General features: G+C 41.4%; 1 protein-coding gene across 1 annotated transcript in view; it reads left to right on the top strand.

Annotated features, from left to right (window-relative positions):
- Positions 1-18,316, top strand: part of LOC124805263 (sorbitol dehydrogenase-like) — a 99,249-nt gene that overhangs the window by 65,871 nt on the left and 15,062 nt on the right. Inside the window, exon 5 of the mRNA XM_047265774.1 lies at positions 7,012-7,196. Within this exon, the coding sequence (XP_047121730.1) occupies positions 7,012-7,196 (185 nt within the window). The remainder of the gene's footprint in view (positions 1-7,011; positions 7,197-18,316) is intronic.

The following is an 18,316-nucleotide window of genomic DNA, read 5'->3' as shown; positions in this document are numbered from 1 at the left end:
TATACCTATTCCAAACTTATCCCAGTTGTAGATTGTCTATTTATTGATAATAAATAAAATAAATTTTGATAATAAATAAAATCAATAAAAAGAAATGGTTTACATTAATTTTCAAACATTCTTTTCTAGCTTTTTGCTTAATACCCCTGTAGTCTGTGGTATCACTACTTGTAATCAACTTCATAGTCATCCTAAAATCATCTTCATCATCATCATCATCATCACCCTTATAGCATGGCTGTGAAATTTATATCTTCATTGTCGTAAGTATATGGCTGTTTCTTTCAAATGCACACATCAAAAAAGTTTTGCATCACCCTGGCTCCCAGAACTCCTGAAGATAGACATTGACTGTGAATACTGTCTCACATACACAGTTGTTTTGACTGTTCAGAGACGTCACTAAACCCACCCAAAGATGTAAACAACCATGCATGAGCAGAACCCATTAGATGGAGGGGGTCCGACAGCTGATCAGTTCCAGTCATTCCACCAGGAAGGAGGTACACAGCTCATGTTGTCTGTAGTTCAACCATGCCTAGACAGTCAATACAACAGTTCGATCACATCCGCATTGTTACTTTGTACCAGGAAGGGCTCTCAACATGGGAAGTGTCCAGGCACCTTGGAGTGAACCAAAGTGATGTAGTTTGAACATGGAGAGATACAGAGAGACAGGAACTGTTGATGACATGGCTCATGTAGGCTGCCCAAGGGCTACTACTACAGGGGATGACCATTACCTATGGATTATGGCTCAGATGAACCCTGACAGCAATGCCACCATGTTGAATAATGCTTTTCATGCAGCCACAGGACATCGTGTTATGACTCAAACTGTGCGCAATAGGCTGCATGATGTGCAACTTTACTCATGACATCCATGGCAAGGTCCAACTTTGCAATCACAACACCATGCAGTGCAGTACAGGTGGGCCCAACAAAATGCTGAATGGACCGCTCAGGATTGGCATCATGTTCTCTTAACCTATGAGTGTCGCATATGCCTTCAACCAGAGAATCATTGGAGACATGTTTGGAGGCAACCCAGTCAGGCTGAACGCCTTAGACACATTGTTCTGCAAGTGCAGCTAGGTGAAGGTTCCCTTCTGTTTTGGGGTGGCATTATGTGGGGCCGACGTACGCTGCTAGTTGTCATGGAAGGTGCCGTAACGGCTGTACCATATATGAATGCCATCCTCTGACCAATAGTGCAACCATATTGGCAGCTTATTGGCAAGGCATTGGTCTTCATGGACAATTCGCACCCCCATCATGAACATCTTGTGAATGACTTCCTTCAGGATAACAACATCACTTGACCAGGGTGGCCAGCATGTTCTCTAGACATGAACCCTATCAAACATGCCTAGGATAGATTGAAAAGGGCTATTTATGAATGATGTGACCCACTAACCACTCTGAGAAACCTATGCCAATCACCCGTTGAGGAATGGGACAATCTGGACCAACAATGCCTTGATGAACTTGTGGATAGTATGCCATGATGAATACAGGAATGCTTCAATGCAAGAGGATGTGCTGCTGGGTTTTATAGGTACTGGTGTGCACAGCAATCTGGACCACCACCTCTGAAGGACTTGCTACATTGTGGTACAATATGCAATGTGTGATTTTCATGAGCAATAAAAAGGGCAGAAATGATGTTTATGTTGATCTCTGTTCCAATTTTCTGTACAGGTTCGGGACTCTAGGAACCAAGGTGATACAAAACTTTTTTTGATGTGTGTATATTGCTATTTCTGAGGTTGTTGTTATGGTCGAAGCTCAGAATGTAGCTGTTTCTTTTCTGAATAGATATCAGATTTCACCTCTATACTGACATGAGGATGTTACAATATCTCTTTCTTCAACCATATCAAATGTCCACTGTTCTGTCATTGGCTGTGGTAGAACCAGCAGCTAACACTTTCCCTTTCATTCCCTTCATTCATCATGGTGATGAAAACAATGCAGCAAGAAACACATAAATATGTCACTCGCCCCTCTCTAAACTTTTACTATCTTCTGCATTAATGAATACTACCAACAGGTGTTTGTCCAGTTTTAAAGTCAATTAAATTCCATCTACAAATGGATTCAGGCAAACTGCAGTTTAAATGTGGTAGGCATTTACAAAAAGTCAAAGTACTTGGTGTAGGTTCCCATGGTTGGCAACACAATTAAATTTGCTGCTTGCTTCCCTCCCCACCACCATCCTAGCTCTCAACCAAGCTAGTGTCACAGTTCTCCCTCTAAACCTTCTGTAGTACTAAGCTTGAGCAACTGTGAAAAACAGACTGCAATATCTTCTAGTGTGTTAGTCATATGAAACAACACAAAATGGTTCAAATGGCTCTAAGCGCTATGGGACTGAGGTCATCAGTCCCCTAGACTTAGAACTACTTAAACCTAACTAACCTATGGACATCACACACATCCATGCCTGAAGCAGGATTCGATCCTGCAACCATAGCAGCAGTGCAGTTCAGGACTGAAATGCGTAGAACATCTCGGTCACAGTGTCCAGCTGAAATAACACCAACTAACACATAAATAACAGACTGAAAATAATGATTCAATTCCATTCTTGAACTTTTGCTCGTCCCACAGTCTAGTCATGTATGTTGGTACTATCCCCATGACGGGTGTTCCCGCTGTAATTTATTTTCATAGTAGCAATTAAAGTCAGTCATATGATTTATTGTTTTGTTAAACATTTCATTCTGGATTAATTTTCCTTCTTGTTTCAACTGAATGACACCGTCATGTTCTAAAGCTGATTAAAAGCGGGTAAAAGTTTTACCTGGTTTGCTAATATGTGAAAAGTGACCAAATTCCTCATTTGTAATCCACTTAGTAAATCTTTACAGTCTATCATAACCAAGTATATTGTTAGTCTGGTTTCCAAATCAAGTAAGATTTTTTGAAGGACAACATTTCTGTTTTCGAATGTCATCTTTACTTGAAAAGTGGCATTAATGTTTGTATATGGCATCCATACATTTATGAGAATGTTCATTATGAACCAATGCAAATAAACTAAAGTTTGTAAGATGATAGAATTTAATGCTGTTTCCTCCTGTGTTTTACAAAATTGTCAAATTTTAATCAAGCAATAGACTGTTGTAGTGGCTGGTTCACAGTTTCTCACGTATCTCTTGCAGTAGTGCCATGTGAGTCCATGTCGTGTGATTGTTCAAGCAATGTCCAAACTGTATCAAGAGCTTTAGCACATATGGAAATCTCAAGCCTGTTGGAAAGCAAGTATTGTTTGCTGAGCAATGCCTTTCCAAATTCTTCATAAGAAACCTACATGTTGCCTCAATAGCCAAAGCTTCATTTCTAAACACAAGAAGACTCCTACAAATGTAAGATCACTTCTGTATACTCTTCTAAAAAATGTAAAAATATTATGAAAAAGAAAGTTGCTACTCACCGTATAGAGGAGATGTGGAGTCGCAGATAGGCACAACAAAAAGAAATCTGTCACACATAAGCTTTCGGCCAGCAAGGCCTTCATCAAAAATAGACAACAGACATACAAGCACACTCATACAAATGCAACACACACACACACACATGATTGCAGTCTCAGGCAACTGAAGTCACACTGCAAGCAGCAGCACTGGTGCATAGTGGGAGTGGCGACTGAGTGAGGGTAAGGAGGAGGCTGGAGAGGGAGGGGGAGGTATAGTAGGGTAGGAGTGGGGGACAGTGAAGTGCTGCTGGGGAGTGTGCAGGGATGAGGTGGAGAGAGGGTAGGATAGCTACATGCAGTCGGGAGGGTAAACTGTGGGAAGGGGAGAGGTGGTGGGAAGGGGCAGAGTTAGCAGAAAAAATTAGAAGTAAAAAGACTTGATGTGATGGTGGAATGAGGGCTGTGTAATGCTGGAATGGGAAGAGGGAAGGGGATGGAAGGGTGAGGAAAATTACTAACAAATGTTAGTCATCTCATCTCTACCCACTATTTATGAAGCTGTTAAATATTTCTGCCTGCAAACTGTAGCTCACCTGTGACAATTTACACTGACTACAAACCAGTAGTGTCTCCCTTCCAGAACACCAGCGACAAATGTTCCCCTCACCAATTCAGACATTTAGAGTTTGTCATTTATTATGGATGTGCACCGTATAAAGGAACAGATAACATCATTGCTGATTACTTTTTTTGCATCTGTGGTTTATCATATTCCATGAACTACAAAGAATTGCCACCATTCAGACTGCAGATTCATAACTACAGCATTTGTTGACCAACCCTTCCACAGGACTGTGACTCAACCAACTCCCAGTGGCCAAGACCCTACATCTCCCCAAAACATTGCAAAGCTGCATTCGACAGTGTTTCAATCTGTCACACCCAGGAGAAAACACAACTGTAAAGTTACTAGCCAACCATTTTGTGTAGTCACTGATTAATGCTTGTGCATGGACTTTTTCATGTATTCAAAGCCAGTGATGCAAAATGGGATGATATGTACATGCTAACATTGGGCACTGTAAAGGCTCTCCAGTGAGACTGCCCCATGTCCTTATTGATCTCATAGACCTCCTTCTATCTTCAGATGACTACAAATTCCTTTTCACAATGTCAGACAGATGTAATTGATGGACATAAGCTACACCAATCACAATTGTTTCTTCTGAGAGAACAGCAAAATTGTTGCCATAGCATGATTCAGTTGCCTTCTCCAAGTCACTAATGATCAGTGCTGGCAATTCAGATTTGCTTTAGGCCAAGAATTGTTCAAGTTATGTGGCTCCTAGCATCATCATATAACAAGCTACCATCCCACCAGCAATGGGATGGTAGAAAGAGGGCATCAGATCTTAAATAAAGTTCTCATCTGCCACTATGAGAAGTGGGTGGAGGCCCTTCCCTGGGTCCTTTTAGGCCTTCTTGTACCTAAAAGCTGGAAATTGGAGCATCACTAGAAGGAATGGTGTATGAGGACCCATTATGCATTCCAGCAGACTATTTCTCCTCTGCGCCAATGCTATGCCCAGCAGAACTCCCTCAGTTGGTGCATCAATTCCAAAATCATATAGTCAAGATCTGACACCCACCTGCATCATGCCACATTTAACATGTCATTTCCATCCACAAAGCCTTGGATGACTGTACTAAAGTCATACCTCACAAGGACATCATTAGCTTGCTGCTCCAACCACCACACACTGGCCATTTTCTGATGTTGTGATGAGGAGACCACACCATGAAGATGTTGCAAAATGGCTCTATAGAGTCAGTGTGATTCCCACCTTAATCATTACAACAGACCACACTGACACCATACACACCAAGCCCAAAGATGCTCATGCAGATCTCAGCTGTGGTTACCACCCCATCCCCTCCTCCTTTTCATCAGCCAGTAGATATACTGTCTTCATTGCTGTCTCTGCAGAAGCTGGTCATCAAATAAAGTTTATATTTCCTTAAATTTCAGGTGCTCTGTGCTATAGGGGGTTGGGGACACCCTGTGAGACCAATTGATCCAGCAATTTACTGTAATGGATGTTACTGTTGATACAAAATTTATTTTTGGAATGACTTTCAGTGTCAGGTTATCCTATGTCTGGAAATGTATATGTGTGTAGTTAGATATAAAAAGTAATTTTGTACAATTAAATACTTTACGTATTATTTTGTGAGGTGTACAAGTCTTACTCACACACTAAACAAGAAGCAGCAGATAAAACGTCTTCTAAATAACATAACTAAAAAAGTGCCTTTTTGTAGTACCGTAGTATCTTGCTGTTATTTGTATACAGGGTGTTACAAAAAGGTACAGCCAAACTATCAGGAAACATTCCTCACACACAAAGAAAGAAAATATGTTATGTGGACATGTGTCCGGAAATGCTTACTTTCCGTGTTAGAGCTCATTTTATTACTTCTCTTCAAATCACATTAATCATGGAATGGAAACACACAGCAGCAGAACGTACCAGCGTGACTTCAAACATTTTGTTACAGGAAATGTTCAAAATGTCCCCCATTAGCGAGGATACATGCATCCACCCTCCATCGCATGGAATCCCTGATGTGCTGATGCAGCCCTGGAGAATGGCGTATTGTATCACAGCCGTCCACAATACGAGCACGAAGAGTCTCTACATTTGGTACTGGGGTTGCGTAGAAAAGAGCTTTCAAATGCCCCCATAAATGAAAGTCAAGAGGGTTGAGGTCAGGAGAGCGTGGAGGCCATGGAATTGGTCCGCCTCTACCAATCCATCGGTCACCGAATCTGTTGTTGAGAAGCATACGAACATTTCGACTGAAATGTGCAGGAGCTCCATCGTGCATGAACTACATGTTGTGTCATACTTGTAAAGGCACATGTTCTAGCAGCGCAGGTGGAGTATCCTGTATGAATTCATGATAACATGCTCCATTGAGCATAAGTGGAAGAAACTAAAATGAGCTCTAACATGGATATTAAGTGTTTCCAGACACATGTCCACATAACTTTTTTTCTTTATTTGTGTGTGAGGAATGTGTCCTGAAAGTTTGGCCATACCTTTTTGTAACACCCTGTATAATCATCTACAATCTTCCTTTTTATTGCTGTTCAAATAGCAGTTTAATGTAAGTTTATTGTTGATACAGTCTACAGAGTAGTTTTTGTTATTTATTTCTCTATTAATTTATGCCTTACTTGTCCCATATCTCTTTAATAATAGGTTCTAGAGAATGCAATAAATATATGAATGAATGTATATATGGATGCATGGATGAAAAGGGAGTAAAAAAATATTTCTCTGCTCTCAAGCGGTGGCTCATACTCAATTTTTTATTAGACTCAACTCTCAAATACCTAAAAGTAAACAACTTTGTGTAAAAATTAGATGAATGAATATGGTGATCCTTGAAGACTTGTAGGTTAAAGATTAACATATTGTCTTACATGTATGTAACATATTTTTGTGTGCTTGTTGATACTAGTACATCTTTTTAGGTACTGATGAGGGCATATGCAGTAAATCTTAATTTAACCTTTATTACAGGTTACCAGACAATGTCTCATTAGAAGAAGGTGCTCTTGTACAGCCACTTTCTGTAGGAGTTCAGGCATGTCGTAGGGCTGGAGTCACATTGGGTTCTACTGTTCTTATCACAGGAACAGGACCTATTGGTCTCGTCACACTTATTGCGGCAAAAGCAATGGGTGCAGCCAAGGTGCTTATGACAGGTATAACAGGAGATACGTTTTGGTAAACTGACAAAAAAGCACAAATTGAGGAAGGTCCATGGATCACTGTAAAATTAATTCTGAAGCATCTAGTTGTAATGACCTTCCATTAAGTGTCAGTACGAAATGTTTATCTGAAGTGAACTTAGTACTAAGCAGTAATAAAGTTTGGTGTCCTGAAGTTGTTTAAGAAATTACCAAAAATATGGTTTACCTAACATGTAGTGGAACAATAATAAATACCAGTTCTTTCCCTATTAAGGACTATACTGATTTGTTGGTATTTACAAATTCATAGTTTAAAAAATTTAATTTTAATATATTTTCAGCAACAGTTAACATATTTCTACACAAGAAATTTACATGTTAAATATAGCAGTGGAAAGTTATGTAAATAATTTAGAAGCAAAAGTAACAAGTTACTCTAGCACCTGGAGTGTTTGTACAGTGCATGACAATGATGATGATGATGATGATGTGGAGAAATCCATTCCTTGAATAACTAAACTTTTATGGAATTAATGACATCTCTATTTGATGAAGTCTTTCCTTCATAGCAAAAACCAGGTCACATCAATATATTGCACTACAGGAAAAAAACTAAACTCAGAATAAGAGAACACATAGCTTGATGTATACTGATCAAGGACACTACTTGGTTACACTGAGCACTACTTAGATGATACTTAAATAGTCCAATAACTGGTTCACAGCAATCACTTTATGTCTTATTCTCACAAAAAATCGTAGAATAATATTTCAAACAAGAAAACATGGCCTGCTGATACCACAAATAGACAAAAATGATCATACACTAAATGCAACACTATACGTAAAATGCCAGGTGGACAACAAACTAAAAGGATTCAACTCCTAGATAAACTAAGGAAGAATTTTTGTTCAGCATATTTTGCACATAGAAGTGTCTCTCAGTGTTTTAACTTGAAAACTACAATGCTCATTTCGTAAACATTCTCACCATGTTGTCTTATGCAGAGTGTAATGAGTATAAGTGCAGATATTTTTATATATTATACCTTAATATCTACAAGCATCAGTGTGTCGGTTGTTTTTTCACTGTGTTGAACATCTTCCTACAAACACGTCACATAATTTATTACCTGATGTTTTCTGCATGGTCATAACTGCACCACTAAGAAGACTATGCCTGTCAGGATAGACTAACCATTTTGAATCCACACATCCATATTTCAATGCCTGACATACTACCAAGGGAAAATAAGCATTAATGGGTTGTTCTTGCCATACATACTGGACAGAAAAAGATACAACTTGTAATACCTATATTTATTAGTCTGCAAATGATGTAAATACTGATTAATTTTCTGAAGTACACTGTTCTCAGTCCCTAGTAGAAATATCTGCACTTATACCAATCACACTCTTCGTAATCATCATCTTGAGGGAAACAGGTATGATAAAGGAAATATTTTAGCAGAAGTGAGCAAGGAAAGACTGTGTAAATTTAACAGTCATACATCTTGCATAGCACTCATTGAAGATGTAGGAATTTTTATAGTTCTTTCACCATTTGTTTACCCCTGAATTAAATAAGTTCTTTTTATTGTACCATTGTCACACATTGGTGCAGGGTCAGTGTGGTTATTAACATATTTGCCCTGATTCATTTGAGGGATGGTGGGATGCACTTCCTGTCCCCATCCCTTCTCTCCCCCCCCCCCCCCCCTCCCCATGAGGTTGGAATATGTGTACCCAAACTGTCTGTGTGTAGTGCTATTCATGTGAAAGTGAGCAAATGTTTTCTAAATGTTTATGAAACATGAAACTGAACATATGTACCAGCCTGATAGTCATATAACGGTGTTTGGGAAACTGACTAAAAATCACCTCTAGGCTGACTGGTACACTGACCCTCATCCTTAATGTGGCAGGTGGATTTGATCCAGGGCCAGTGCATCTCCCAAAATCCTGGAAGTGCTGCTGTAACATCCATGCGTATCTGAGTGAGTCTCCTAAATTATGGAAGTTGTTAGTTATAGAATCAATTTCACCTGAACTGTGGTGTACACACTCACAATCAGGACAAATGATTTTCATGCAGATTTTGATACCTTCTTTATGCTGGTGCAGAGATCTTCAACAAAGTTTTGTCAGGCATGAAGGAAGAAAATGAAACCCCAGTAAATTCAAATAAAAATCAAAAGTTAACACTTTAGACATCCCTTCTACACACAATCATATTATCTAGGTTCAAGGATTGGAGATACCTGTTATTTCTGTGATAAGTAGTAATGTTCATTGTTCACAAGCCTGTGATGAACAACAATGTGATCAACTGGACCAGGCTGTACAACTCTGCTCCATGGAGCACATTTACCTGTGGACATCTACAGCTGACTCACAGTCCAGGTGTAGATGACAGGCTACCTGCAAAGGGGTCCTATTGTACTGCATTCATGCTGTATTCTGTCATATGGATGCAGTCTCTGTCATTGACATAATAAGTCATTACAATCATTTAAATATGATTCTTCAAGAGAAAGGTTTTACAGATTATCTATGTGTGCAATAAAATTAATGTATTTATGGATGAACACCATTTGTTTGAAAGGCAGCTTGGCACAACTAACATAACTTTTTTGAAATGTCTTATGTTTCTACAGTATTCTCCAATCATGTTTCATGGATTGCCAACAAGAGAGAAGATTTCAGAAACTGCATAATCTAGAAAATGGACTGAAAGTTTTTGGCCTGGCCAGAGTGGCCAGAGATAGTGGTCATATGTGCATGAAGAGTGTTGCTAGTGTGAGAGTGTGTGAGTTCTCCTTTCAGAAGAAGGCTTTGGCAAAAAACTCAATTTGTAATGTCTTTTCATGGTGCCTGTCTACAACTCAGTGTGTTATCTTTATTGTGAATAGCAATCTATCATTTTTATAATATTGTTGTTATCCAAACATGGACTTTCCATTGTTTCACATCTAAATAACATTTGGCTGTGAATAGCTTTTTCTTATCAGTAAAAAAGAAAAACTAGAGAAAGAGTCCAACTTCATGATCCAACACTGAAGAGCAGTCCATGCCCTGTGGTAATACGAAGTGGTGGAGATAGTGGTCACATGTGCTTAAGGTGTGCTTGCTTGTGCGAATGTGTGTGGGTTTTCCTTTCTGAAAAAGGCTTTGGGCAAAAGCTCAATGTGTAAAAATCTCTTCATTGTGCCTGTCTCCAACTCAATGTGTCATTTTTACAGTGAGTAGCAGTCTACCATTTTCATAATATTGTTTATTTTCCAACCTGGAATTTCCATTGTTTGGTTCCTCAGTTTTCCTTTTGCTAAAATATAGTTGATCTGATATTTTTTGGCCCCTGATACTGGCAATGTGTTCTTCATTCTCATATAGTTCTCAAAAAGTACATTTGCAGTGACTAACACTTGTGGGTTTGTTAGTCAAGATTGAACTCCATTATTGTCTTCTCTAAATTCATCTATGTATGTATTCTGGTTGTTGAGTACCCATGATCTCCAAACACACACACACACAAACACACACACACACACACACACACACACACATTCTGATCTCCCATTACGATTAAAGATTAAAAAGTCTGTTTGATATCTAATCAATTTGCCCACAAAAGTTTGTTTTCTGTTAGCTGCAGATTTCCCTTTACTCTGTTGCAAATTTTCCCATTAGTTATTATTACTACACCTACTCTATTATTAACAGACCCATACCTTTTATCCTGAAGGAGAGATTTCTAGGATGTTGAATGAGTCAAGTTATACATTAACAGGCACAAGTAGCCATTGCTGGCTACATTCTGTAAAATATACTAACAACAGATTAATGCTAATCTACTAACACTGATAATAATGGACATTACTCCAAGACTGCTTTATACAAGCATATTCTGAGGAACAGAAAAAAAACAACTGCTTTTTTTGTTTATATTATTCAGCTTCTGTTTTTATGTAATGCTTCAGACAAAACATTCACTTTGTGGAGACCGCTATCAGCTGTCCATATGCTGGCAGGGTCAAGATATGTTTAATGCAAACATTAAAGCTGTACAGAATTTACATCCCTAAGTCAATATGTGTTGATGTGTTGTTGGAGTGGCTAATGAGGTACTGTTCTACTTTTTTTTTAATGTCTGGAGATTTTCAGTTTCTTGCCTGATATCTACAAGCAACCTGTTATAGGCCTTAGCACCAGAGTATAAAATTCCATTCTGAGCCCTAGATAGGAATGTATAGTATATGCTGCAATTATTTTTACTTCTAGAATTGTTGTAATGAATCCACCCTAAATTCAGTTTTGTTATTAACCACTAACACCATTAGAGAGTGTATCTATCGGCTTGTAAAGGTGAAGGATCTCTGAGTTCCTGAAGAGGCTTTGCAAGATGTCCTATTATAATCTTTACACAATATTCTTGTTGCATGAAGAAGAAATATTTTCATGAATTTAACTTTAATACCTTGGATGATTATGTCATAGGACAGCATTGAGTGACAGTATGCAAATTATGCTGGCAATCCTGTCTGCCTGTCAACAGAATGAGAGAGGCTTTAACTGTAAAGCAGACAGAACTGAGCTTTTTTGATAGGCTTATCCACATACTGGTGCTACCTGAGTTTATTATCCATCTGGATGGCCAGGAACTTCACACATGGAATCTTGTCCTGTTTGTATCCATTCATCTCTCTTCTGACACCTGTAACAACAATGTTATGAAAAGGGTTGACTGCCCACAACATGCCTCCTCCTTATCGCCACTACTCATGCCAGATTGCTTCTACCATCTGGCATTGTTGCAGTCTGTAGTCTGGCCACAGCAGCCAAAGGCAGTGGTCATGTGTGTGAGTTGTGCTTGTATGAATGTGTGTGTTTACTTTGGAATAGTCCCTTTTGGCTGAAAGCTTCAATGTATGGCAGTCTCTTCAATGTGCTCATCTGTTAGTCCATCTTGGACTTTCCATTCTCTGGTACCTATAAGCAATATTTATTTGTTTGGAATTACATTATAATCTTATTAGTTCCTAAAATGTGTGTTGTTTCCTTCTTATTTCCACTTTCAGAATTTTTAGTTTCCAACTTTTCCTCATGTCATTAATGTTCTAACATTCCACATGTCCAAATACAGCTAGCAATTGCTTTATTTTGTGTTTTTATAGTTCCTCCCAAACGGTCCCTGCCCAGAAATTCGAATGTTGGCCTATTTTACTTGCAGAATACTTTACCCAGTAGGGAGCCAGGTCATTATCTTCCACATCATAGAATGCCACCTAGTCACTGTTGTCCCGACCAGGTGCACAGAAATGATAACAGTTGCCATAACAGTCTCATTGATTTTGTTGACTGTGACTACTGGAGTAACTGTGACCTTTCTGTAGGGTGAAGTGTCTTTGTATACCAATCCAACAGAGAAAACTGCTTCTGTTCTGTGAATTGTACTCAAAGACCAATGCAGTCATTGCCGTAATTTTGGCAAGGGGCCCTTAAAACTTACTACCAGATAGGCCAGAGGCACCAAGCTTTTTAAGGATATGCTGCTCCTCCATCATTCACCCTTTAGCCTAACTTGTAACAGGCAGAGCCTGGGCTTCCAAAGTAGGGGTCAGTTTATCAGGTTTCATTTGTCGTATCACTCATAAAGGAGGTAGTTCTTGAAGTGAATCAGTGTCGATAAAGCAATTACATACAAAACGTTATGAATGAATGGATGATTTTATTTAAACAGTGCTGCATTTTTTACTTCACTCTTCATTTCTTGATAGTGAAAAAGTAAAAATAAATGTAATAATATTCCCCCAGTTTTTATTGTTTATTTCCAGATTTTCATGACATAACTCCAAAATTTCAGAAAGTGTCACAAAATAAGAATGGCTACACACTATTCAGCAATTTTATGTGCAGAAAATGATGTTGAATTATGAAGGAAGGAAGGTTATGGTTTAACATCCCAACAGTGACAAGATCACTAGGTACAGAGGTAAATTATATATGAAATTGTGGCATTGATAGGTCATATCGGCCTTGAACATGATCTTTGACTGAGATCAGACATTCGAGCTGCCATGTAATTCTAGGAGTCTGCTTTGATGTCTCTTGCCTTGTACATGTGTACGACTACTGTGGAAATATATATTTAAGTGTAGATATTAGTGGCACAGTTTGTTCAGTATACCTCTACACACATCGTGTTCCTATACTGGTGCCCCGAATTTTGCATGTCTTCCGCGATTACCATGCTGGGTGTTGTAGCATCAACAGGTTATGTGCACACTGCCATAGCTGCCTCATGCAATACTTTGTTCAAAGATTTGGAAGCTCAACAGTGATTGCTGGACCTCTTCGTTCCTTCACCAACGACCAGTTCTACACTGATTCATAGCGATTCGTGATCTCCAGCCACGTTAACCTCAAACTTTGTTGCTCTACAATGGTCAAGTGCTACACTGCTAACACAAACAATAGCCTCTGGTTTTGTGTTGCCAGACTGTGATCACCAATGTGTGGAGTTTGTAGTGAACAATATTCAGAGCTGTGCACCTACTGTTCGACTGTATAATGCTCAAAGTGATCTACATTCGCACACATATTTTGACTCTCAATGGGCCGCAACTACAGTTACTGAGTTTGCAAATTAATCAAAGACATTTGAGTGCTCGAAATTCTCCATATTCACCTCCCAGACCAGTCACTCAAGTTTTCAACCACATCGGTTTGAGTGCACCATTCAGTGCTTCACCTTCCAGTGGCATCTTACCACACCGAAGTGACTTTCCGCAAGTTCCACCAGTCATTTATAGCAAGGGGGCCTGGTTCTGGCCACTCTTGTCTCCTCATTGCAGACCAACTGTATTCACTGCTTTGACAATACCAGCCAGCTCACCACTCACCGCTAGTTGGCACAACTGCTTCCCCTTACTGGCCATCAGTTGGCAGGGGCAGGGCTCTCTCCACCTCTGCACCTTCTACATCGCCTAGCAGCATCCATTCGCTCTCTCCACTGTCCGAGCATTCCAGGATCACCCACGCACCATATGTGCCAGTATACACGACAGAACAAATCGACGAGGACCAGCCTCCTCTACTGCCGTAGTCACCACCACCACCACATCCAGCTCATCTATACTGTTGGTACCACAAGGTTTTCGGCGAGGATGCCAAGAAGTGCTGGTTACCTTGCCAGCACCCAAACGCCGACTGCAGGACCTAAAAGCCTCCTCATCCATCCTGCTGAGTGGTAGCTTGTATGTGACAGACATTTTGTCACGGCTCACTTTCCTAGTCAACACTGGTGCTGACGTGTCTATCATACCTACATCGATGGCTCCCCCATTTTTTTCATCAACAAGGTCACTTCTATGAGCTGTTAACACATCAACATTACAAACCTCAAGCACTGTCAAAGTTACAGTGCACCTATCTCATTCTCTGTGTTTTCTGTGGACTTTCTACATTGCCGACATAGATGATCCAATTCTCGAGATGGATTTTTTGTCTCATTACAACTCTCTCTGAACAGAGTTCAGGGCTCAGTGCTACACCATATCACTAACACTCAGATACTGTGCTCCTGCACTTATGTTCCCCGCTCTGCTTCTCTCGTGACATGTGAGATAGTATGCGAATGCTCCACCCTTGTGGGCCACATTGTGACCTGTGTAACTAATCTACTGTCAGAATACGACTTGGTGGCACAAGTCCGATGGGACAGTGATGAGCTGAAACAACACATCGCACACACCTACAACGAGCTTGTCGCAGCTCATAACTCGCTGCTAAAACTGCAGTCCACAGTTCCACCACCTAGTCAAGCTACTCTGTCTGACACTAGCTTGGACACTCATCAGGTTAGTCCAAACACATTAATTGCGTGTGATGATTCATGTCCAGTAGACTCTGCAACCCCGATGCGCTCGCCACGTTCAGTGCTTTCTGTTTCAAACAGTGCTTCTGATGACAGTCACGCAGGTGACACAACCATGCACATCACGCAAGCAGCCTCCCCATTTGTTCAGCCATCGCTGTTCCATATGCGATGCCAACGCTGCTCTCACTCGTGCTGGTTATCAAGTCCAACGTTGACAGCAGACACTCACAGTGTGTTGCGACCCGCTCCACACTGCATGCACAGCCACCCTCTCCACACAAGTACATGCTGTGCTCACGTATTAGGCATGTGACATTTGGGCTGCCCTTTCCCACTTGCGCTAACGACTACGCCTCATCGTGCCCTACTCGCCCCAAAACTTCATGTGAGGACAATGATCAGTCTTATGTGCAGTTCTCAGTTTCTTCCCTCACTGATGGAATGACACAAAAGGTAGTTACCGCTGCCAGGCCCCCTATTAGGCACAAGGTTAGATGCCTCAACCCTATTAAATTGCACGTAGCCCTGCAGCCAATTAGCAAACTATTGGAGGCAGGTATCCTGCAACTGTCAGACAGCAACTAGTCTTCACCGATTCACCTCGCCCTCAAACATGATGGTTCTTTCCGAATGCGCAGTGTTTACAGACGTCTAAACACTTGTACTGTCATGGACAATTACCCCATGCCTAACATACATGATTTCACTCATATGTTATCAGGCGCTACAATTTTCAGTGTTATTGACTGTAAACATGCCTGCCACCAGATTCCTGTAGCACCGGATGACATCCCTAAAACAGCTATTATTGCACTGCTTGGTTTGTTCCAATACAACTTCATGCCATTTGGCCTGCAAAATGCAATGCAAACATGGTAGCGATTCATTGACTCCATCTCACAACCAGTCAAGTTTTGTATTGCATATCTGGATGACATACTCATTTACAGCAGGTCATCTGAGGAACATAAAAGGTGGTGGTGGTGGTGGTTAGTGTTTAACGTCCCGTCGACAACAAGGTCATTAGAGACGGAGCGCAAGCTCAGGTTAGGGAAGGATTGGGAAGGAAATCGACCGTGCCCTTTCAAAGGGACCATCCTGGCATTTGCCTGAAATGATTTAGGGAAATCATGGAAAACCTAAATCAGGATGGCTGGAGACGGGATTGAACCGTCATCCTCCCGAATGCGATTCCAGTGTGCTAACCACTGCGCCACCTCGCTCGGTGAGGAACATAAAAATCATTTATCCATGGTCCTCCAGACCTGGAAATCCAACGGCGTCAAGGGTCAACAAAGACAAATTCCGTCTTTCTTGGGTTTCACTATCTCCACTGATGGAATACAGCCTCCCAAATCTCGTGTGCAGGCCGTCACATCAATGCCGCCCCTTGCTACTTACAAAGAACTCTGACATTTCCTGGCCACAATAAATTACTACCGCCATCACCTGTCCTCTTCCACCACCATGCAGGCCCTGCTGACAGACTTGCTGTTGGGTAAACAGTCTTCATGACTCAAACCCATTCACTGGACTGCACCTATGCTGGAAGCCTCCAATGCACTAAAGACTTCTTTAGCTCACGCCGTGATGCTCGCCCACCCTGACCCCTCGGCCGAGTTTTTCATCACCGCGGATGCCAGTGACATCGCAGTGGGAGTGTTGCTACAGCAACAAAAGGCAGACATGATTTCCCCTCTTCATTTCTTCTCTAAAAGCTATCAACAGCTCAGAAGAAATACTCTGTTTTTGATAGAGAACTTCTTGTGATCTACGAGGCTGTCAAACACTTCCGCCCTGACATGGAGGGTCGCTCATTCTTCATCCTCACGAATCACAAACTACTTGCAGACACTTTTGGGAAGACCCACCCCCTCGGTGTTTCCGCCACTTTTATCTAGTCTCCCAATTCACAACCGACGTTTGCTACATCAAAGGCATGGACAACATCACTGCAGATTTTTTTTCATGAATCAGTACTATTTCATGTATCATAGACTTATCCAACCTGGCTGCCCTACAAGCCTTTGAAGACGGATCTCAAGCTCTCCTCTCAGATCCTCAAACATCCCTTGTATTTACCAGTACCTTACACCCGTTGCTCCCACCCCCCTGCGCCCACAGGCATTCAGTGCGCTGCATAACCTCGCTCTCCCTGGCGTCCACACCACTACATGCTCATCTCTGAGTGTTTCTTTTGGAAAAATATAAAACTGGACTGTCAGACCTGGGCATGCAGCTGCATCCCCTGTCAATGCAACAAAATCAGCTGCCACACCACCCCACCACTAGGCAGGTTCAACATTCCCCCAGGTTGATTTCGGCATATACATATTGATCTTATCGGTCCTCTTCCACCACCAGAAGGCCACAGATACATTCTGTCCACAATTGACCACATGTCCCGTGGGGCAGAGGCTGTTTCTTTACCAAACATCATGGCTGAGACTGTGTTTCATCTACTCATGGATTACTAGGTCAGTTGTCCAATCGCCATCACCACCAACCAGGTTCAGCAGTTTGTGTCTTCCCTGTTCATCATTTTATGTAACGTCTGCGGCATAAAGAAAATTCATACCACAGCCTACCACCCACAAAGCAATGGGCTTGTAGAATGGTGGCACCGCACTTTGAAAATATCCCTCAGGTGCCACGACTGCCTCTGGTCCGAAGCCCTTCCATTGGTGCTCCTCGGCCTCCGCTCAGCTTTCAAGCCCGACTTACAGGGAACTACCTCAGAATTCACTTTCAGGGAGAACCCTGTCCTAACAGGGGAACTCATCCAACCGCAGGTACCCAAGGATTTTCTGCCCCCTATCCGGATTTCATAAGTCACATGCACACTCACTTCAAACAAGCGTGCCTGCACCCACCTATCAGACACTCCCCGCCAGACACTTACATGCCAACTGCTCTCAACACTTGCTTCCATGTGATGCTGAGAGACAATTCAGTCAGATAACCTCTGCCCCTTTAAAGTCCTCTGGCGGGGCGATACAACTTACGACATCATCGTCAAAGACTCTCCCCAAACTGTTTTGTTACACCGACTCAAACCAGCATTCATGGACCCCGATGGCCCCCTGCTGGCCCAGTCAGATTCTTCTAATAACTCTCCCGCCAATCTCTCTCCTGCCATGGAGTCTGACAATGTTTCTCCTTGGGCCACCATACCGGTTTTTTCACCCGGCGCCTCCCTGTCGCCATTCCCGAGTTTCTCGGACATGTCAATCTCCACCCTGTGTGCGGGTTC

The sequence above is a fragment of the Schistocerca piceifrons genome, chromosome 7 (genome assembly GCF_021461385.2).
Source record: "Schistocerca piceifrons isolate TAMUIC-IGC-003096 chromosome 7, iqSchPice1.1, whole genome shotgun sequence".
NCBI lineage: Eukaryota > Metazoa > Arthropoda > Insecta > Orthoptera > Acrididae > Schistocerca > Schistocerca piceifrons.
The sequence above is the reverse complement of the archived record's forward strand: the minus strand, read 5'-3'. Positions and strand labels throughout refer to the sequence as shown.